The 23283-nt window shown below is 41.8% G+C and overlaps 1 protein-coding gene and 1 pseudogene across 1 annotated transcript; one reads left to right on the forward strand and one right to left on the reverse strand.

Moving 5' to 3' along the window:
• Window positions 1-1497: 1497 nt before the first annotated feature.
• LOC123948770 lies at window positions 1498-10191 on the reverse strand (annotated as a pseudogene).
• Window positions 10192-12981: 2790 nt separating this feature from the next.
• Window positions 12982-22243, forward strand: LOC123948866 (cryptic protein-like). Its single transcript, XM_046016046.1, has 6 exons — window positions 12982-13004; window positions 13318-13370; window positions 13458-13628; window positions 14383-14497; window positions 14784-14893; window positions 22122-22243. The coding sequence occupies exons 1-6, from the start codon at window positions 12982-12984 to the stop codon at window positions 22241-22243; spliced, it is 594 nt and encodes a 197-aa protein (XP_045872002.1).
• The last annotated feature ends 1040 nt before the right edge of the window (window positions 22244-23283 follow it).

The following is a 23283-nucleotide window of genomic DNA, read 5'->3' on the forward strand; positions in this document are numbered from 1 at the left end:
TTTTTTAAATTTATTTTCAGCGTAACAGTATTCATTGTTTTTGCACCACACCCAGTGCTCCATGCAATACGTGCTCTATCTATTATCCACCACCTTGTTCCCCCAACCTCCCACCCCCTGCCCCTTCAAAACCCTCAGGTTGTTTTTCAGAGTCCATAGTCTCTCATGGTTCATCTCCCCTTCCAGTTTCATTTAACTCCCTCTCCTCTCCATCTCCCCATGTCCTCCATTTTATTTGTTATTCTCCACAAATAAGTGAGACCATATGATACTTGACTCTCTCTCCTTGACTTATTTCGCTCAGCATGATGTCTTCCAGTCCCGTCCATGATGCTACAAAAGTTGGGTATTCATCCTTTCTGATGGAGGCATAATACTCCATTGTGTATATGGACCACATCTTCCTTATCCATTCATCCGTTGAAGGGCATCTTGGTTCTTTCCACAGTTTGGCAACCGTAGCCATTGCTGCAATAAACATTGGGGTACAGATGACCCTTCTTTTCACTACATCTGTATCTTCGGGGTAAATACCCAGCAGTGCAATTGCAGGGTCATAGGGAAGCTCTATTTTTAATTTCTGGAGGAATCTCCACACTCCAAAGCAGCCAAATCAGTCTTTCTTTCTTTCTTTCTTTCTTTCTTTCTTTCTTTCTTTCATTTAAAGAAAAGGGTGGAATTTAATCATTATTTATAGGACACTGCAAGATAGGAGATTCCACATAGAAATAAGAAACCCATTGAGAGGAGGAGTTTCATATAGTTCATACAATTTGGAACGGGTCAAGTAGAGCTTTGTTGTAAAAAGTGGTACAATAGGGGAGACAAGATGGCGGGGAAGTAAAAGGAGGTGCCATTTCAACCTGTACCCTAAAGTGAGCTGATTACCTACCAAAGAACTCCAATCACCCATGAAATCACCCTGAGATCAGAATTTTACACGTTGGGATCTCTACAGGGGCAGAAGATGCCAGTGGGCAGGTAAAGTGGAGTGGGAACGTCAGGCTGATATCAGAAGATAAACAAAAGGGGGAGGAAGCCACCAGAGGTGATCAATTAGAAAGTAATACCCCAATACAAGGGTGCCTTGCATCTGGGGACCAGCATTAGCTTGAAGTCTTGTTGAAAGCACTCAAAAAGAGCAAAGGATTGTGGGGGGGGGGGGGAGTTGTGAGAATCGGGTGGTAGGGACAGAGGCTTAAGTCCCCGGACCCAGGACAGCCACCCCTGGCACTGAACTAGAGAGAGTGCAGCGGAGAAAAAAGGTCTTGGTCCCTGAGCCACCAGAGCGCCTGAGAACAGGTGGGGTCTGGCTCCCATGAGGGGCTGGGAGCCTCGCCAGATGGCAGAATGCCACGCCTTGCTATGAGATCCTGAGACGCGCGTGCCCCACACCCGCCCCTGAGAAAGGTGCGCACAGGCTCCAGCCCGGTGCTCTCGGACCCAGAAAGACCAGGTACTCCCAGACAGAGCCAGTGGGAAAATCTCAGTATGCTATCAATGCTTGGAAGCTCTCTGGCGGTCTGGAGCTGCCCAGACAGCCACTGCTGCTGTGGTTTTAGGTACAAGCAGATCCTGCATCCCCAGGGACCGCGACTCGGAACCTGCTTGCCAGAAGCCTAGGGGGAAGTTATGTGCTCTGCAGCACCCACAGGGGAGCAGACTGAGGTTTCTCTCTGAGAGGGAGGTTGGGGTGCAGTTTTCTTTCCTCTAAACCTCCAAAAACCATCAAAAGTTGTCAAGACGAGAGAAAACAAATGAACAAACATAAAACCTACAGAACAAAAGCCTGAAAAACCGGTTTCCTTAGAGCCCACCCCCTTGAGGGAGGTGGGAGGCATTAACTCAGGGAATGTCATTGACTGAAAACCCATGTGGCAGGCCCCTCCCCTAGAAAACCAACCAGGGTTGGGAGGGGGGAAACGACAAGAGAATAACCACCAATACTTCATAGATAGAACTTTTATTTTTAACTTGTTCCCATTATTCTGGTTCATTTTTTTATATAGATATTTTTAACCTATTTACCATCACAGTGAGATGTCCAATACATCAAATTCCATAATAAGCTTTTAACCTGAACTTTTGATACATATACCTGTGTTTTTCTTTTGCTTTTGTATTTTTTAATTTTTTTTTAAATTTTAGTATAGTTTAGTCTAGTTTATTCTTTTTTATTTTTATTTTCTAATATTCATATAGAGTTAAACTTCAAGGTAATCCCCTTTCCCCAATCAATGCTACCCCTATAGGTAAACCAATTTTTAATTCCCCTGTATCTTAGGAAAGAAGAGTCCTTTAACAAAATATCAGGATACATCCAGGAAGAATCAAAATAAGTTTCCTTGGCCACACTGAGAATTTATAACCACTCTCCCATCTTTTCCTTCCACCAGTGTTTCTGTGAATTTGTGTTTGTCCTGATAGTATATAAATCTTATATATGGGGTTCGTTTTGACGAGGCTCTTCCTTTTTATTTGCTTATATATATATATTTTTTCTCATGTCATATACTTTTATCAGTCTTTCTGTTTGTCTGTTTTTGTTTGTATACTTCATAAATCTTACCTTAGGGCCCATTTGGGCTGAGCCTTCTCTTTTATCTTCACTTTTTTTCCCCCCTCTCTCTTTTTTTTTCTTTTTCTTTTCGTTTTCTTTCATTTGGATGGGGAATCCTGATTGCTCAGAAGCATTCCAGGTTGAACCTTGACTACACCACGATTGATACATCCAGCTACATCCAGCCATCTCTCACCAAAATGACTAGGAAGAGGAATGCCCAACAGAATAAAAATAAAGAGGATGGGCCTTCTGCAACAGAGCTAATGACTATTGACATAGACAATATGTCGGAAAGGGAATTCAGGCTAACAATTATCCAGGCAATAGCTAGGTTGGAGAAAACCATGGATGACCAAACGGAATTGATTAGGGCAGAACTAAAAGCCACCTGGAATGATGTTCAAAATGCTCTCAATGAGTTCCAATCTAATCTAAATTCTCTGAAAGCTAGGGTAACTGAGACAGAACATAGAATTAGTGATCTGGAGGACAAGCAGATAGAGAGAAAGGATCAGGAGGAAGCCAGGAACAAACAGCTCAGAAGCCATGAAAACAGAATCAGGGAAATAAATAATGCCATTAAACGTTCCAACATCAGAATTATTGGAATCCCTGAAGGGGAAGAGAAAGAAAGAAGTCTAGAAGATATACTGGAGCAAGTTCTCCATGAAAATTTTCCCAATCTCGTGAATGGAACCAGCGTTCAAGTACTAGAGGCAGAATGGTTTCCCCCAGGATTATAGATTCTCTAAAGTCCTTGTGACACCTAATAGTAAGAATGAAGAATTATAATTGTAGACAGACCCTCTTGAAAGCAGCTAGGACAAAGAATCTCCTTACATACAGAAAGCCCATCAGAATAACATCAGACCTGTACACAGAGACCTAGCAAGCCAGAAAGGGCTGGCAAGATATATTCAGGGCACTAAATGAGAAGAACATGCAGCCAAGAATACTCTATGCAGCAAGACTGACATTCAAAATGGATGGAGAGATAAAGAGTGTCGAAGACCAGCAAGGCTTACAAGACTATGCGACCACCAAGTCGACACTGCAGGAAATATTAAGTGGGGTCCTATAAAAGAGAAAAAATCCTAAAAATATCATTGAACAGAAATATAGAGACAATCTACAGACAGAAAGACTTCAAAGGTAACATGATGTCAATAAAAATGTAACTATCAATGATCACTCTCAATGTGAATGGCCTAAATGCACCCATAAAACGACACAGAGCTGCAGATTAGATAAAACGATAGGACCCATCCATATGTTGTCTACAAGAGACCCATTTTGAACCTAAGGATACACCCAGACTGAAAGTGAAGGGATGGAGAAGCATCTTTCATGCCAATGGGCCTCAAAAGAAATCCAGGGTAGCATTTCTCATATCAGATGAATTAGATATTAAACTAAAGACTGTAGTCAGAGATACAGAAGGATCCTACATCATTCTTAAAGGGACTATCCACCAAGATGATCTAACAATTGTAACTATCTATGCCCTCAATATGGGAGCTGCCAATTACATAAGAAAACTATTAATCAAGATAGTCATAGTGATATGAATACATTAATAGTAGATCTTAATATGCCTCTCTCAGTAATAGACAGATTATTGAAGCAGAAAATCAATAAAGAAATAAGCGTTGAATGAAACATTGGACCAGATGGACCTCATAGATTTATATACAGAACATTCCACCCTAAAACAACAGAACACTCATGCTTCTCAAGTGCACATGGAACCTTCTCCAGAATAGACCACATACTGGGTCACAAATCAGAAGTCAACCAATACCAATAGAATGACAATATTCCCTGCATATTCTCAGATCACAATGCTTTGAAACTGGAACTCAATCACAAGGAAAAGTTTGGAAGGAACGCAAATACCTGGAAGCTAAAGACCACCTTGCTTAAGAATGCTTGGATCAACCAGGAGATCAAAGATGAACTTAAACAATTCATGGAAACCAATGAGAATGAAGACACGTCGGTCCAAAACCTATGGGATACAGCAAAGGCGGTTCTACGGGGGAAATACATAGCCATCCAAGACTCCCTCAAAAAAATGGAAAAATCCAGAATACACCAGCTGTCTCTACACCTTAAAGAACTGGAGAATCAACAACAAATCAAACCAACTCCACACGCAAGAAGGGAAATAATCAAGATTAGAGCAGAGATCAATGAGGTAGAAACCAGAGATACAGTAGAACGTATCGATGAAACTCGAAGCTGGTTTTTTGAAAGAATCAATAAGATCAATAAACCATTGGCCACCCTAATCCAAAAGAAAAGAGAGAAAGCATAAATTAATAAAATTATGAATGAAAAGGGAGAGATCACAACGAACACCAAGGAAATAGAAACAATCATCAGAAATTATTACCAACAGTTATATGCCAATAAGCTAAGCAACTTAGATGAAATGGATGCATTCCTGGAAAACTACAAACTCCCAAAATTGAACCAGGAAGAAATTGACAACCTGAATAGACCGATATCTAGTAATGAGATTGAAGCAGTGATCAAAAACCTCCCCAGAAACAAGAGCCTAGGACCTGATGGATTCCCTGAGGAATTCTACCAAACTTTCAAAGAAGAAATAACACCTATTCTCCTGAAGCTATTTCAAAAAATTGAAGCAGAAGGAAAACTTCCAGACTCTTTTTATGAAGCCAGCATTACCTTGATCCCCAAACCAGGCAAAGACCCTTAAAAAAGGAGAATTTCAGACCAATATCACTGATGAATATGGATGCAAAGATTCTCAACAAGATCCTAGCAAACAGGATCCAGCAGCACATTAAAAAGATTATCTACCGGGCACCTGGGTGGCTCAGTGGGTTAAAGCCTCTGCCTTTGGCTCAGGTCATGATCCCAGCGTCCTGGGATCGAGCCCCGCATCGGGCTCTCTGCTCAATGGAGAGCCTGCTTCCCTTCCTCTATCTCTCTGCCTGTCTCTCTGCCTACTTGTGATCTCTGTCTGTCAAATAAATAAAATATTTAAAAAAAAAAAAAAAAAGATTATCTACCATGACCAGGTGGGATTCATCCCTGGGTTACAAGGATGATTCAACATTCACAAATCAATCACTGTGAGAAAACAAATCAGTAAGAGAAGAGAGAAGAACCACATGGTCCTCTCAATTGATGCAGAAAAAGCATTTGACAAAATCCAGCATCCATTCCTGATTAAAATACTTCAAAGTATAGGGATAGAGGGAATATTCCTGAACTTCATAAAATCTATCTATGAAAGACCCACAGCAAATATCATCCTCAATGGGAAAAAGCTTGCAGCCTTCCCGTTGAGATCAGGAACACGACAAGGATGCCCACTCTCACCACTCTTGTTCAACATAGTATTAGAAATCCTAGCAATGGCAATCAGACAACAAAGAGAAATGAAAGGTATCCAAATTGGCAAGGAAGAAGTCAAACTCTCTCTCTTTGCAGATGACATGATTCTTTATATGGAAAACCCCAAAAACTCCCCCCCCCAACTACTAGAACTCATAAAGCAATTCAGTAACGTGGCAGGATCCAAAGTCAATGTACAGAAATCAGTGGCTTTCTTATACACTAACAATGAAAATACAGACAGGGAAATTAGAGAATCAATTCCATTTACTATAGCACCAAGAACCATAAGATACCTGGGAATAAACCTAACCAAAGAGGTAAAGGACCTGTACTTGAGGAACTACAGAACACTCATGAAAGAAATTGAAGAAGACACAAAAAGATGGAAGACCATTCCATGCTCTTGGATTGGAAGAATAAACATTGTTAAAATGTCTATACTGCCTAGAGCCATCTATACTTTTAATGCCATTCCAATCAAAATTCCACTGGTATTTTTCAAAGAGCTGGAGCCAATAATCCTAAAATTTGTTTTTTTTTTTTAAGATTTTATTTATTTATTTGACAGATAGAGAACACAAGTAGGAAGAGGCAGGCAGAGAGAGAGGAGGAAGCAGGCTCCCTACTGAGCAGAGAGCCTGATGCGGGGCTCGATCCCAGGACCCTGAGATCATGACCTGAGCCGAAGGCAGAGGCTTTAAGCCACTGAGCCACCCAGGCACCCCAATAATCCTAAAATTTGTATGGAATCAGAAGAGACCCCAAATTGCTAAGGAAATGTTGAAAAATAAAAAGAAAACTGGCAGCATCACATTGCCTGTTCAAGCTTTACTATAAAGCTGTGATCACCAAGGCAGCATGGTACTTGCATAAAAACCGACACATCGACCAGTGGAACAGAGTAGGGAACCCGGATATGGACCCTTAAGTCTATGGTCAAATAATCTTTGACAAAGCAGGAAAAAATATACAATGGAAAAAATACGGTCTCTTCAATAAATGGTGCTGGGAACATTGGACAGCTATATGTAGAAGAATGATACTTACATTCTCTTACACCATACACAAAGATAAACTCGAAATGGATAAAAGACCTCAACGTGAGACAGGAATCCATCAGAATCCTAGAGGAGAACATAGGCAGTAACCTCTTCGATATCAGCCACAGCAGCTTCTTTCAAGATATGTCTCCAAAGGCCAAGGAAACAAAAGCGAAAATGAACTTTTGGGAATTCATCAAGATCAAAAGCTTCTGCACAGCAAAGGAAACAGTCAACAAAACAAAGAGGCAACCCATGGAATGGGAGAAGATATTTGCAAATGACAGTACAGACAAAAGGTTGATATCCAGGATCTATAAAGAACTCCTCAAACTCAACACACACAAAACAGATAATCATATCAAAAAATGGGCAGAGGATATGAACAGACACTTCTCCAATGAACACTTACAAATGGCTATCAGACACATGAAAAAATGTTCATTATCACTAGCTATCAGGGAGATTCAAATTAAAACCACATTGAGATACCACCTCACACCAGTTAGAATGGCCAAAATTAGCAAGACAGGAAACAACATGTGTTGGAGAGGATGTGGAGAAAGGGGAACCGTCTTACACTGTTGGTGGGAATGCAAGTTGTTGCCCCCACTTTGGAGAACAGTGTGGAGATGGCTCAAGAAATTAAAAATAGAGCTTCCTTATGACCCTGCAATTGCACAGCTGCATAATCACCCCAATGATACAGATGTAGTCAAAAGAAGGGCCATCTATACCCCAATGTTTATAGCAGCAATGGCCACAGTCGCCAAACTGTGGACAAAACCAAAAGATGCCCTTCAACAGATGATTGGATAAGGAAGATGTGATCCATATACATATAGAGTATTATGCCTCCATCAGAAAAGATGAATTCCCAACTTTTGTAGCAACATGGACAGGACTGGAATAGATTATGCTGAGTGAAATAAGTCAAGCAGAGAGTGTCAGTTACCATATGGTTTCACTTATTTGTGGAGCATAACAAATAACATGGAGGACATGGGGAGATGGAGAGGAGAAGGGAGTTGAGGGAAATTGAAAGGGGAGGTGAACCATGAGAGACTATGGACTCTGAAAAACAACCTGAGGGTTTTGAAGGGGCAGGGGGTGGGAGGTTGGGGAACCAGGTGGTGCGTATTAGGGAGGGCACATATTGCATGGAGCACTGGGTTGTGGTGCAAAAACAATGAATACTGTTACGCTGAAAAGAAATAAAAAAAAAGTGCTACATGAAACAAGATGGGATTGGGAGGGAGACAAACCATAAATGACTCTTAATCTCACAAAACAAACTGGGGGTTGCTGAGGGGAGGTGGGGTTGGGAGAGGGGGAGGGGGTATGGACATTGGGGAGGGTATGTGCTATGGTGAGTGCTGTGAAGTGTGTAAACCTGGTGATTCACAGACCTGTACCCCTGGGGATAAAAATACATTATATGTTTATAAAAAAAAAAAAAAGAAAAAGAAAGTGCAAAAAAAAGTGGTGCAAAAAGAATGAATACTGTTACGCTGAAAAAATAAATTAATTAATTTTAAAAAGTGCTACTGTAAGAAAACACATTTAAAAAGAGTTCTTAGTAGAGAAAGAATAAGACAAATTTCTACCAAACGGAGTACACAACAAACAACTTTCTGCCTCAGCTGTACAATCTTAAAATTAAAGGTCCCCCCGAGTGCTATCCTGAACCTGGACATATAGCCTTCAGAGGTAGTTTCTGGCACAACATTCTGATCTTCCTCTTCCTCTACAGAGAAATACTTCTCAATCAATTTTAATGAAGTTTTGTACACAGACTCATTTTCATGGTTTTGTAGAGCCTCAGTTTTGTCCAAATCTCCACATTCTTCAATCATTACACTGTTTCTCCATTTCACCTAATTTCTCAGCAGCCTGAAAGATGTTTGAAATGGCATCCAGAATAATTTTGGTATCCTTTTCAGTTAAAACATTCATCAATGGTTCTATTATGCCTCATGAATGAGGTATACAATCTGTTCAACTGTCCCACCACTTGTATAGTTCCGCATAGCCCAGACAGCTTCCTTTTGTGTCTTAAAGTCTGCCTTAGGGAGAACACCAAGGAGGAATGGGACTAATCCATGATTCACAACTTGCCATATCCGGTCCTGGCCGTCAGGTGTGATGTTTGACATTGTCCACGTGGGTTCCTTCTGAATATTAGTTTTGGGGTTTGTTAGCAGGCTGGGAAAAACAGTAAGTGCTCCTGCATCCATTAGAACCTATGTCTGTTCATCTGTCCAGTGACAATATTTCCTATGGTTCTTAGCACAGGAGTCACAATGGGCAATTCAGTAACTCCTAGAAGATTCACAAGCTAGGGCACATCTTCTGTTTTCACAACCATTTCAATCCATTCATTTGGACTATCAGTAAGGTAGGAAATGGCCCAGCAGGTATCTGCCAAGACTTCTGGATCATCGTGATGCAGGAGACAAACTAAGGCAGGAAGAATCTGCTCAACAGCATCTAACAGGGGGTGCAGGATTCTTGTTGCGACAAAGGTTTGAAAGTGTCCAAGTAAGATTACATAATTAATCACATGCTAACGATGACATATCAGGAACCTCAAGGAGAGCCAAAAGCAGATCAACTGCACCATACTTGATAACCAAGTCTTTAAAAACTGAACCATCACCTGCAATATTTCCTAGAGCACATACAGCTTGTTCACTGATGTAGGCATGGGAAGATGCCGAGAAATGAATGCTGGGATAGCACCTCCATCTACCACAGCCTTGGTCTGTTCTTGATGTCCCGGAAGCAATGTTAGTGAGAGCCCAAGCAGATTCAAACTGAATGGGACTACAATCAGTTCTGCCCAAGAAGGACAGAAATTTTGGATTCAAACTCACCTGGATTATGTTGTCTATGGGGGGCTGCTTTTCCCTAGAAAGCAGTTTCCTAGCAGCTTGAGTAGCCTGGATCTTGCTTTCCAAATTGTTGCTATTTATGCCTTTGATAATGTCATCAATACACCAATTTACAGTGCACTGGTTGTTGCGGTTTCCCTGCAGTGGAGAGGTAGCATCATGGGGAAATGAGCTTACATTTCCTTTTCAGCATCTGGTCATCCTTCTTAGCTTTCCTCAGCTCCACATTAACTTTTATTTGATGCCGCCTCATTTCTGTACTGGCTTTCCCCTTGTTCTTAAGGCAGGCAGCTGGTAAATTAGCATTCTTGTTGGTGGACATGGTTATGAGACAAAGGGAGAAAGCTACATGGCCGGCTCAGGCTTCCATGGGAGGTGGTCCAGGATGCACAGGCTCTGGGTCAGATGCCCTCAAAACATGACCACGGATCACCCCAAAGATGGTATCCCAAATTTCCTGTCTCAATAGATGGCCCATCTTGACAATGTCTAGCCTGCTTTCATCAGTGATGATTTTAACATAGCTCTGAGCTTGTATTGTTGACTTTGTTGGTCACAGACATTACTTCAGAAGTGGTGCCATGCAGCAAGAGATTTGTTCTCAGTGGGCTGCAAGGTTCCACCTAGACACAGAGGGTGAGGTGGTCTTCAATCCTGGGACAGGATGTCCCAATTCCCACACACTTTATGTTAGCTCAGAGTGAGTCAGAAGTTCTACTGAAGGTCTGGTGGATGAGTTGGCTCCAATCTTATCTGTTTACAACTCATAACAAGAAAGAATCTTCTCCAGAGCCAGGGATCTGCTGCCCCTCACCAGGCTTGCAGCCATGCTGGACCTTGTTCCCAAGTAAACCTGGGCTCCTCTGCCATGAAATGCAAAACTCCTTTTTACAATACCTGTGGTTAAATGAGAGCAAGGGACAGAAAGCTGAAAAATAGCAGCTTTCTCCCAGCTAGGCCATCAGCCCTTTCCCTCCCTGGAGCTGTCTTAAGCAAACAGCCAGAGATGGGACATTCCATCCCTCTGCCTGGACTCTCAATCCTGTCATGCCGGCAAGACATTTCCTTTGCTTTTCCTACAGATTCCTTTAAAATGCATATTTTCAGAACCTTATTTGATATAGAAATTATCATGATTTCTGAGATTTCCTTTCAAAGACTCCAAAAGAAAAATGGGTGCAGAATAAGTACGATTGACAAAGGTTGATACTTAATCTATGAACACCAGTCCAGTGAATCATTATCCTGGATCTTGTATACATTCACAAGTGTCCATAATACAAAATATAATACAAGACACGATGGGGAGAAATTCGATTTTGGTACTACTCTTAGAACGTTAATGTCATCAGAAAGTTTTAGGTTCATTTGATAACATCTCATAAACTGAAGTTTTAAAAGTTCTTATTCAAAAAAATATAATCCTTTAGATTATGCATGGTTTTATTTTATTTTATTTTTTCAAAGATTTTATTTATTTATTTGACAGAGAGAGATCACAAGTAGGCAGAGAGGCAGGCAGAGGGGGCAGGGGATCAGGCTCCCCACCTAGCAGAGATCCCTAGGGTCAATCCCAGGACCCTAAAATCATGACCTGAGCTGAAGGCAGAGACTTAACCCACTGAGTCACCCAGGTACCCCAGCATGGTTTTATTTTAGTGTACAACCCATTTTGCTCAAAAAAGATTCTATTGATTTAGGGTCATATACTTTTATATATAACTAAACTATGTGATTAATAAGTAATAACCATCAAGTCTAAAAGTATATTTGTTATGACTGCAGTTACAGATGTTTCCCTGCAGGTGTGAGGGGCCTTCCCCCCATAGTTTGCCCAGCCAGGTCTGCTGGTCCTGACATAGTCCTGGCAGCCCACAGGACTAGTCCTTGGGAGACCCACCACAGGCAGGCTCACCAATTCCCTTTGGTTTCTTGCTTTATTTAACAGCTTCTTTAATAAACCTCACATTTAAAGGTTTTAAAATTAAATCAGTATCAAATCTATTTCATCCTTAGAAGAAGCATGCTATTTCTAGAAAGCTATTTTTATATTAAAATCACAGAAGGATTTGCCCCAGAGTTGCAAAGTACCCTCTTCAGTGATAATAAAAGGGCCCCAGTCCTTATTTTGGCAATCACTCCCTTCTTGGATCCAGAGCTTAACATCAGACAATGACTGGGGCAGTCACCTCTACACTCCGTGGTCTTCATATGCTGAGCACACTGTAGGTTTCTTCTCGTAAAATCGGTACATTACATATTGTTTGAAGATCCACCTGCCACAGGGACTTAAACTAAGCCTCTGTTGCCCATCCTTTTACATGGGGGATAATAAAAACACTGTTTCAGAGGCATGCTGTATTAAATTGGTAATGTATATGATATAGTCACCACGCTGCTGGGCACAGAGAAAAAGTTCTATCTGTGGAAGGATCCATACATCCTCAGAAAGCAGGGGACAAAATGTCTTCTTTTATATTCCTGCTCCCCAGTCAATACTTTAGGGACACATGCCTGCTGCCTAGGTCCCACACAACTGCTCCCTTCTCTTCTTGGGCCCTCACAACCATACAAGATAGGCAATATAAAATTTGCATTTTCCTGTGAAAACTTGTTCTCATGTTGAGATTTTAATTTAATTTTTTTTTTCCAGCGAGGGAAAGGCTTGTTGCCTTAGCCACCAATGTTTACATCAGGGGTTGATTACCCTGCTGCTGTCAGCACTGTTAACACTACTGAGGAGAGAATCAGCCAGTCTCCAACCTCCACCCCACCCCCACCTGGTCTCAGTGAGGGGACAGTCCTGGAGGCTCAGCATGGGCCGTGCCTGTTATAGCAGCTCACTGCCTAATGGACTTCCACAGCAGAACCCAGAGCTCTCACTGCTGTTTCTCACCCCCTACAGAAGGAAAGGAAAGATCTGTATCTTTTTTTCTTAATCATCTTATGTCCTACTGCAGTTATTCCAGGACCTGGAGTAAAGATATATTTAAATACAAAACACCTTAAGACTCTACTTCCTTGGAAACTGATCTGCACTCCCTTGGAAATTGATCTTCAAAGTACTGATGAAAGGAGGAGACTTTCACACCAGAGGACGCCTCAGTGGGAAATGACCAGGAGACACCCTGTTAGGTAAGGACACACATCATTCATATCTCAGGGCTGAGAGGTGCATTTAAAAGTGTTCAGAATAAACTGCAGCATATGCACAAATGTTCTTTCTTATTAAAGGACATGCACACTTTTTTGGTCTAAAAATCTTTCTAAGTCATGACAACGTTAATTAAGTTACATCTACAAGTTACAAAATGATGGCATAATATTTATTAAATGTTACATTTGTATATATTTATGTTTATATATGATTGCTTTACATTTTAAGCATATGGACATTTCTACTTTTGCTTTTAATATTTAAACCAATAATTTTCTTTAAACATTCTAGGCTTCTGTTTTTTGTCAGTTTGGCATTACACATCATCCACTTGGGAGACAACAGTAAGAAGCATTTTATTTATAGACTCTTTTTATTGTATATTTATTTCTTAATCATCATCAGTCTCACATTTTCAATGTTTTTAAAAGATTATCAAAAAGCGAAACATACAGCTAACAGAGAGGAAATCAACAATGCTACAGCCCAGAAGCTCCAGCAAGAAACACTCAACTGGATCCTGAATAATTTGGAGGAGGGGAATGGAAGCATGAATGGGTGGCAGCCACAGGATTCAAGTACCTACTTCAGGGCTTTCTCAGGTAGTAAGTGGCATTGCCCCCTAAAAACCTTTCTGGTCATCTCCATTACTGTCCTCCCAGTTTAGGATCTGAGAACAACCTGGAATAGATTAAGGATAAAATGAAAAACCCAACAAACCACAATTTATCATCTTCACATGAGGATATACTATAAAGTGAAAAATATGTCCTAGTGAGGTGCTCTTTTGCTGTGAAAACAAGTTTTACTCTTCCACTGGTACAGTATTGCATTTGCTCAGGTCTAGAGGAGTGTGATTTAAATAAATTCAAAACAAAGATTCCAACCCAAGTTAAAAACAGGCCCTTGCTTGGCTTATTGCAGACTCTCAGGCTCCAGAACGAGGCAGTGTGGGGGAGGGGCCTTGTCCCCTGGTGGGGACAAGCGGTTGGGAGGGTTTTCTGCAGTCAACCCACTGTGGGTGGTCCCTGCCTTGAAGGCCTGTTTTTAATCACTGTCTAGGGAAGTCACCCCCTGACTTTAACATCTGAAAGGAAAGGAGAGAGAAAATCCTATTTGAAGGGGCCAGGGTTTCTTCCTGGGTCCTTGAGCTGCTTCCTGACCCTCCAGTACCCCTGGCAGTTTGTTTTTAATCCTTAAATTAACAAGTAGGGTCTACCCGAGCAAACACACTTGGCAGGGAGTTAAATTTTATTCCTCTCCAGGCAATCTCATGAGGCCCTCCCTCTCAGGGGTAGTCTAAGGCAAAGGAACAGGAAGCAGGCAGACTTGAACACCCAGGCCTCCCGTCCACAGGTGTACCCCCAAGGCTCAGCTGCTGCAGGAATGGTGGCACCTGCGTGTTGGGCAGCTTCTGCATATGTCCTGCCCACTTCACTGGCCGTTATTGTGAGCATGATCAGAGGCATAGGTGGGCCCATGCAGGAGCCTGCCTGCAAGTGGGGCAGGGACATGGGAGGGGGTGAGGGGAGAAGAGGGGCTTGACCTTGCAGAGGGGATGGGTGTGGGTAGCGGGGCCTTCAGGGTAGCACGTGGGGGAGGGGAGTGGGGTGTGGATGGAAGCGGGTGCAGAGGCCCTATAGGGCTGGGAATGTCTGGGAGTGGACACCAAGGGTGGAGAGGACTGGCAGGTGGAGCTTGGGCATGGGTAGTGCACACAAACCAGAAGGGCTGACACTGCCTCTCTGTCTCCTCAGTGAATGCGGCGCACTCATGCATGGATCCTGGACCTTCCACAGCTGCCGCCTTTGCAGGTGTGTCTTCGCAGTCCTACACTGTCTCCCTCAGCAGACACCAGACAGCTGTGGTAAGTGGACCTACGTCTTGTGCACACAGTCCACACTGGCAGGCATTGCTCCTATGTAACTCCCAATCCACAGAGATCTAGCTGTTCCAGGTGACACAGAAATGAGAACACGGTTGATTGATCACTTAGAAAAGTCATATTCATTGTGAATCACATAGCAAATTATCACCATTATTTAAAATGATTTCTAAGTTTACTATGCCCAGGTACTGGGTTTAAATGTGTTTTTGATCACTTAGGAAAGTCATATTCATTGTGAATCACATAGCAAATTATCACCATTATTTAAAATGATTTCTAAGTTTACTATACCCAGGTACTGGGTTTAAATGTGTTTTCCAAACAGTGTCCTTAAGTGTCCTTTCAGTGAGCAGACTCTGGGGAGCACACAAGTTGCTAAACAGAGCCAACCCTGGCAGGGAGGTTACTGACTAAATCTCTAGCGATTTCCCTACACCACGCCAACACCATCTCCTCAACTGTGAAGTGAGGAGGGTGCTGGAGCAGACTAGGAATAGGCATGGATGGTCTTGTTCTGCCCTTTACAGCCAACCAGGCAGTCCCACAGAAGGAGGGTAACTTGTAAGCAAAACTCAGCCTGCCACACATATTAAGAGCCAGAAGGGTGTGGAGAACACATGGGGTGAACACTCATTTGTGAGAATTCTGAGCAGTGAGCAAACTCAACACAAACATTTCACATGTAAAACTCAGTGAGGAGTGTGAATTTTCTGCATCAGAAAACAAACGTAACATTCTGCTATTGATCTTGGGCAGGGCCAAGGGGCACAGGTAAAGAAGGCACCAGCATTTCAATGTCACATGCTGTATCCTCTCCCCTCTTCAGCATGCTCCGCATGGACTCCAGTGAATGAAGGCACAACCCTTCAACCTCTTCATCAGCCATGGGGGCCTTGGTTGTGCAGTGAGCAGTCAAAGCTCCTAAAGTCCCTTTTCTGTTCCTCTGTCCACCTTCTTCAGCTCTGGCCAAATCACAGATGTTCAGCACCACTTCCCACCCCTTTGTCCATGGTCAGGATGGCAGTGCAGGGGCACCACCACTGGGGGTGGAGTCTTCCAAACCAACTTCCTGCCCCTGCCTTCCTGGTGGGACCAGTAGTGGAGGAGCACACTTAATGAATGCTTGGCTTCCAAGCCACCTTCCTGCTCCTCCCTCCCTCTTCTGCAACCTTGGGTAAGATGAGCTGTTGAGAGATGTTTAATGAATGTACAACCCATCAACCCCACTTCCTGCCCTGTCCCCTCTCATCCAGCTGTGCATGGTGTGGGCAGTGCCAGTAGGAAGAGAGAAAGTATAGTACAGTATTGCAACGTGTTGCAGCTTGTCCTCCTTCTCTCATGCCCACCAGGTTTCCAAAGCCCTCCCTTTCCTTTCATTTGCTGGGCTTATGCCCCTGTTCCACTGGCTGCTCCTTTTGTTCCCCCAGAGAAAGGAGGACACAAATTAAGGAACAGGTATTGGAATTGCAAGTGGGATGTGTGTAGTCCTACAGGTGAAGTTATTTCCTACATGCCATTGGTGCTCCCAGCAATAATGTGGGAAGGGGCTAGTTGTGGTTATTTCCAGTCTCCTATGCAAGGCCACTTTGGGTTCAGAAGCAACCGGGCAGGGACTAGATTTCAGATTATCTGCTTACTGTTTTCTATTCTTGGAAACATCCAAGGGTGCAAATGATGTCTGCCAAAGACAGTGACAATGGCTTCTACATGTGACTTCTGCTCATCACAGTTAAACAAAATAATAATATTTCACAGTAATTTGTCAGGTGTCAAAAGGACAGGAACACTTTTGTACTGTTTGACCCACTTTTGTACTGTTTGATCCTTCCTCAGGGCAGATGACTGGTGGCTTGCTGACAGAGGTGATGATGATATGAAGGATGATGATGAGAATGATGATGGCAGTCAGTTATTTCAGGCACTTTGTTCACTTATCCTATTTGATTCTCTTAAGTCCATGAAATATAAGTATTATTATACCTTTCATATTTAAGGAAACCGAGGCTTATAGGAGTTGACTCCAACAGCTAATAAACAAAGTCTGATATTTTTCTCTTATGAGATAATCACAAAAGGCTAATTGCTAATTTAGAAATACTTTATAATATTTAATTATTGAAAAATACTACAAATAAACATACCATAGCATATTTGATATAATTATTATTTTATGAAGTGAGAATATTAATTCATATTTATAGATTCATATTAATCTATGAATAAAATTGTTACCATTTATGGACATTGTGAGGACATCCCTGAACTTTGTCAAATACTTTTTTTAGTTGTGATATAATTTGCATATAACATTGTATTACTTTCAGGTGTGCAACACAATGATTTGATATTTTTGTACGTTGTGAAATGATCAGCACACTAAGTCTACTTAACATCCATCACCTCCCATAGTTATGGTTTTCTTTCTTGTGATGAGAACTTTTAAGATCTACCCGCTTAACAACTTTTTTTTTTTAAGATTTTTTTATTTATTTGAGAGAGACAGATCACAAGCAGGCAGAGAGGCAGGCAGAGAGAGAGGGGGAAGCAGGCTCCCAGCTGAGCAGAGAGCCCAATGCAGGGCTATATCCCAGAATCCTGAGATCATGACCTGAGCTGAAGGCAGAGACTTAACTCCCTGAGCCACACAGGTGATCCCCACTTAACAACTTTTAAATATAGATTTATTATAATCACCATGCTATATATTACATCTCCATGAGTTATTTATTTTAAAACTGGAAATTTGTACCTTTGATCTTCGATCTTCTCCCACTTTGCTCACCTATCAACCCCCACCTTTGACAGTCACCAAACTTCTTGTTTCTTTGAGTTCTGTTGTTTTTATTTCTTTTACGATTTCACATGTGAGAGCTTATGGTATTTTTCTTTCTCTGTTCAATTTATTTAATTTGGCATAACACCCTCAAGGTCCATCCTTGTTGTCACAGATGGCAAGATTTCCTTCTTTCCTATGGCTGAAAATATCCCATTATGTGTGTTTGTGTTATCTATCATATATTTTCTTTTATTGACATTTATATCCTATTCCTTTAATTACATCACATTTGTACATATTTATATCATATATGCTCTTTGTCATTCATCCATCAATGTTTGCTTAGGTTGCTTCCATATTTTGGCTATTGTAAATAGTATGTGGTGAACATAGAGGAACGTATACATTTTTGAGTTAGTATGTTTGTTTCCTTTGGATAAATGCCCAGAGGTGGAATTGGTGGATCATATGGAGATCTATTGTTAATTTTTTGAAGAATCCCCATACCTGTTTCCATAGAGGCTGCACCAACTTAGATTTCCACCAATAGTGCATAAGGGTTCAGGATGTAAATCTTTACTGTGCCATTTCTGTACTCTTTCTATAAGAATAATTATCAATACAAACTAAAGATATTTTTGTTAGTGTTATTTAGAATATCAAAAATATGGCCATATTCTAAATCAAACAGTAAGTAACTGTTTTAAATCCTTTAATGGGATGTTGTAAGGATTTTTAAAAACATATGGGAGATAGAATGGAAATTTATGTCCATAACATAATGAAAAAGATGTGAATCAAGGATATGTGTTGATGGGCAAGTCACCAGTAGATAACAAAACACTACAAAATCATGACCTTCTGGCACTTCCAGGGACCTGAAGACCAAACAACCTCCAAGGCCCTTCTTGCTCTGATGCTCTGCAGGTATAAGAATGACAGGCTTTCTTAATGCTGAATAGAATGTCTTTTCAAGGGTATATTTTTCCATTCTAATTCAGAAGAACACTAATTTTTCTGTTTTCTCTTGGAAAAGAAGGATAACCTACCCTCTACTCTCACATAGACTTTGAAGGATAAAATTTATGCCAAATCATCTTGTTTGTTGGTGTGAGCTCTTGTCATTTTTCTCTTCCATGATCTAAAATAGTGTTTTGTGAGTAATATTCTCCATAAATATTGAATGGATGGCCTTTGGCAGTTAGTTCCAAATATATCTCCAAAGAAGAAACACCATATAAGCTATTATCTATTATTACATTGCAATCAAAAGAAACCATTTCTAGTATTCTGAAAACAGTATGCTTGAGGAAGGCAACTGTCATTATCTCTACTATTTTCTTCATTTACATTTGTTAATTTTGCATTAAAAGAGACAGTGTAGCATAATAGAAAAAGCATGGGAAAATCCTTGTTCAAATCTCCCCAAATACTTGTTATAATATTTATGATCTTTAGGAAGGGTTGAATAACTTGTTTGTGTTTCAGTCTCTGCAACTGCAAAATTAGAGCTGAATATTTACCGCATTGATTTATTAAGATGAGAAGGACTTCACCTGTTATATATGATGCACAAAATGAATTATTATTTTATTATCCTCCTCATCAGCAGTGTTCCAGTCAACATACTGAGGTTTAAAAAATTATTTCATAATCTAGCATTTATATGCAAGTTTACTGAAATGTGTTTTCTGGTTTGTGAACAATATCCACTAATTGAGGAGCATTAAGTTTAACCATAATTGGTTAAACAAAACAAAACAAAAAAACACAAGCATCCAGCTAGCAGGAAGCTTAGTGTCAAAATAGGCCCCAAACTCATTATACCAAGAGGGTGGTTCTTCCCACATACAGCCCCAAAGAATTAAGTATTTCATTACCTAAAGAACCAGTTTAGTGTTCTAAAATTTAGAGTCTAAGTACTGACACAGTGAAGTAGTAACTCAAGTGCCTTCAGGGATAAACAGGGAATGTGAATGTCAAGTTAGGGTCAGTTCAAGCCTCACCTCATGCTTCCAACTCAGTTTTAAAAAATATATTTCTGGCACCAACCAACCCCCCCCCCCCCAAAAAAAAAAAAAAAACAAAAACAAAAATCATAGGGCCAGAACCAGCCTGTAGGCCTATGGAAGAGATGGCTTTCCAGGATCATGGCCCTAGCCAGCTCCAACATGCTATATGGGAAAGAGAGACCCTTTGTCCTGCTCTCCAGGGACATTCTCCCATGATAGGTGCCATTCCAATGGGTAAGGTTCTCTGAGTGTCCTGGCAGGAGAGGGAGTCATCTGGCTCCCAGAGGTATCTGTAAATTGAGGAGTTTTAGGAATACTGGTTCTGGACCTCACATTAAAATATGACGTTACCTTCATTCAAGGTGGTCTTAAACTTTTTTCTATTTTAATTTCCCACTCCACTCCAGTAAAAATACTTGAGTATATTCCCCATTCAGTGGTGGTGAGACAGTTGCCATGCAGAGCATGTGCAAACTTGATTTTACTTATATCTTCTTTTTCACATAGGCACAGGACTAACACACACGATAAAAATCTTTGCTATGTCTGACCAAGTCTAAAAAAGGCCTCTGATAAGAATACAATAAAAATCCTAGTTTATAGTAAGTTATACACTGATAGCAGTTTCCTTTTCAATATGAGGTGAGTTAATGGTCATAGAACAATTGATTCAGTAGATTCTAATCAGTACAGTAAATATTGTAAGGCTTAGTTTTAAATTTTCCTAAATGTAGAGTGGAAGAATATCTTCTCCCTAAGCTCAGTGAGTAATCTTGGGCCTCCTGAGAGGGACACCATGTGGTACTCACAGCCCCAGTTTGTGAATCCCTGCTGACTGGGCTGACTTGGTCTAATCAAATTCCTGAAGCTGACTAAAACAACAGCCTTTGAGCTTATATATAAGAAATGACTGCCCAAAAGGGCCTTAATCTTTTCTAGCAAGCAGCCTGCTTCATTCCACCAGGGGAGAGTCAAAACTGAAGCTCAGTATGGACAGACCCCTTTCTCACCTGAATAGCTTCTTACACGCAGATCACCTGTCTTAGCGTCAGCTTTTCTGGAGCCTTCCCTGGGCCCAGATGTTAGATTTCCTGTTTTGTGAGGTTTTTGTACACTGGAACAACCTACTCCCAGAGTGGGGTAGTATAGGGAAGTGGTACCCAGGCCTAGAGTGGGCCACACCTCAGTCCTATCCTGAATCTAGCATCCTGGATGGTCCCACTACAGCCCACTGTAGCCAACAGGTGAAGAGTGGGTACCTGTTTCCATTGCTTGTCATCATTATCTGTTAACATCCACTGTGTCATGCTCACCATAGGTTCTCACATTCAGAGAGCAACTCCTGGAGGGATTGTAGGGGGCAGGACAAGGCAGGCCTGTCTGAGGTCTGGTGGTGGGGTGAAAGGGGAAGAACACCAGATGGGCCTCTGCCAAGCAGTCTGGGTAGAAGTTTCTATAGTTAGGCCCTTCCTCATCTGCATGCTTACCTGTCCAGTCAACCATACATAGGCCCAGATTGGCCTGTAAGAATGCTTAATGCACTTGGCACCTCTGTCTGCCCATGGTCAGCTTCACATCATAATCACTCATAATCACTCAGCAGGGATTTTAGCTAAGATCCCTGCTGGGTCCCACTGCTCCTGGGACTCCCACCCAACACTGTTGGGGTGGGGTCCCACCCACACAGAAAGCCAGACTCATTTCTTCAGGCTAAGAGGAGCCACACTGTGACAGCCAGGAAGGTGAGCACCTGGGGGTGTGACACCAGTCCCCAGATTGCTGGGAAGCTGTTCATTTTTGTAATTTCCTCTGTGGGAAGAGTAGCCATTGCTTTCAGAATGGGTGTTTTCTCCTGTTTAATAAGTGGTACCTAGTCAAGGGGATGGTATTAGGACTCATTTGGAGAAGAGTTGGACCTTCTTTGCAACATGAGGATGCAAGCTATTTTATTTTATTGTATTTCAAATCACACTTCTTTGCCCCTAATTGCTAAATTACCTGATGTGAAATTCTCTGAAAGATCACCTTTGGTCAGCACACAGGATAAATGAGAAGGGCTGAAGAGTTGTTTGTTAAGCTCTAAAAATGTAAATTCTCTTTCAGCTCTCTAAGTCCCACAGAAATCCCCTTGTTTCTGTTTGCAAGGAAAGGACTAGGAAAGCTCCAGGAAGGTGCTTCTTCCTTGAACTGGGCCTCCTACAGTGGGGCTTCCTTCCTATGCCAGGTGAGCCAACTGTTGCCTCAGGCCTGACCTCAAAACCCTCTAGCCCTGCAGCAGAGCCCCAGCAGCAAAAGCTAGTGAGGAACCTCAGGCAGAATAGGGCCTGTATCAGAGCAGGTGGACAGCTCTATTTCAGTTTCTTAAAACCAGCATGTGACAGTGTCTCTCCCACCCTCTGGATTTTATTTTTTTTTTCAGACCTGGAAGAGTTTCTTGCTGCACGCTCAAATGGACAGAGCGCACACCGCATGCTGAGTGTTCTTGTCCTTCTTCTGTGCTCACTCTTACAAAGGCTCCTTAGGGAAGGGAGAGATGGCTGACTAGACCCTAAGGGGCCTACCCCACAGTTCCACACTGGCAGAAACTTGGCCTCCCCAGCGCAGCTCGAGCAAGCCTGGTCCTCTGTGGGAAAGCTGAGACTTGTGCAGCCTCTCAGTTTCTGTGTTGTAGGTAATAGATTTGTTTTATCTCCTATCAACTGAAGCATTAGATGAATATATTCATTGTTTAATAAATATTTTCATGAAAGAGACTGTCTCACTTTCCTAAGCCTTATTTCCAGGTCTATGACTTAGATACCATGAGTAAACACTTGAGCTGGGGCCTATTCAACCCTAAATTCTCTTTAATGGTTTCAGAGTGAACTGAGCACACTGTCCCTCCCAGATGACAACTCTTTCTCGAGTCCCCCTTCATTCTCCACCACCCCACCTCACCCCAAACCCTGGCACAGAGATGTGCCATGGACGTGGCAACACTTCACATCATGCTGTGGAGGCCAAGAAAATTAAGGCCATCCCACTTCAAGTTTAGCTGATGTGGGAAACAGAGGCAGAAGAAAATCATTAAAATTCCTCACCTACTGACAAGCCCTTGAAACAGACAGAGTGGCTCTCCCCTGGGGACTCAACTGCCCTCATCTTGAGGTTTTGCTAAGGACAATCTTAGCCTGACCAACCCCTTGCTCCAAAAGGTCCAACCAGGATCCTGTAAGTCTACTTTAACAATTCCTTTATCTCTAAACTTCCAAGATAGTGTGGAGAATCATTCCCAAGCATATGGCCCACTGATATATATCTAAAGGGTCTCACAAGAAGATTTTTATTATTGGTAATAAATAACCTTTCTCTCAACAATAGCTAGCCCTTCAAGGTCCTGGAGACCTTGCTTCAAAAAATCCTTGGAGACTTACATCATCCATAATCCCCTTTGTCCTCACCCATGGCTGAGTCCACCCCTACTCTGCCTTTAAAAACTCTGACTGTAATATGGTTCAGGGTCCAAGTCCCTACTCCGCTGTGTCGGATATACTTGGGCCCAAGCTTAAGCTTGTCAAATAAACCCTTGTGTGATTGCATCA

Source organism: Meles meles, chromosome 1, assembly GCF_922984935.1.
Source record: "Meles meles chromosome 1, mMelMel3.1 paternal haplotype, whole genome shotgun sequence".
Taxonomy (NCBI): Eukaryota; Metazoa; Chordata; class Mammalia; order Carnivora; family Mustelidae; genus Meles; species Meles meles.

Coding starts and splice junctions, on each gene's coding strand:
- LOC123948866 (XM_046016046.1), top strand. CDS start 12,982: ATGACCAGGAGACACCCTGTTAG. Junction 13,371..13,457: donor CATCCACTTGGGAGACAACA/GTAAGAAGCATT, acceptor TGTTTTTAAAAG/ATTATCAAAAAGCGAAACAT. Junction 13,629..14,382: donor CTACTTCAGGGCTTTCTCAG/GTAGTAAGTGGC, acceptor TCCCGTCCACAG/GTGTACCCCCAAGGCTCAGC.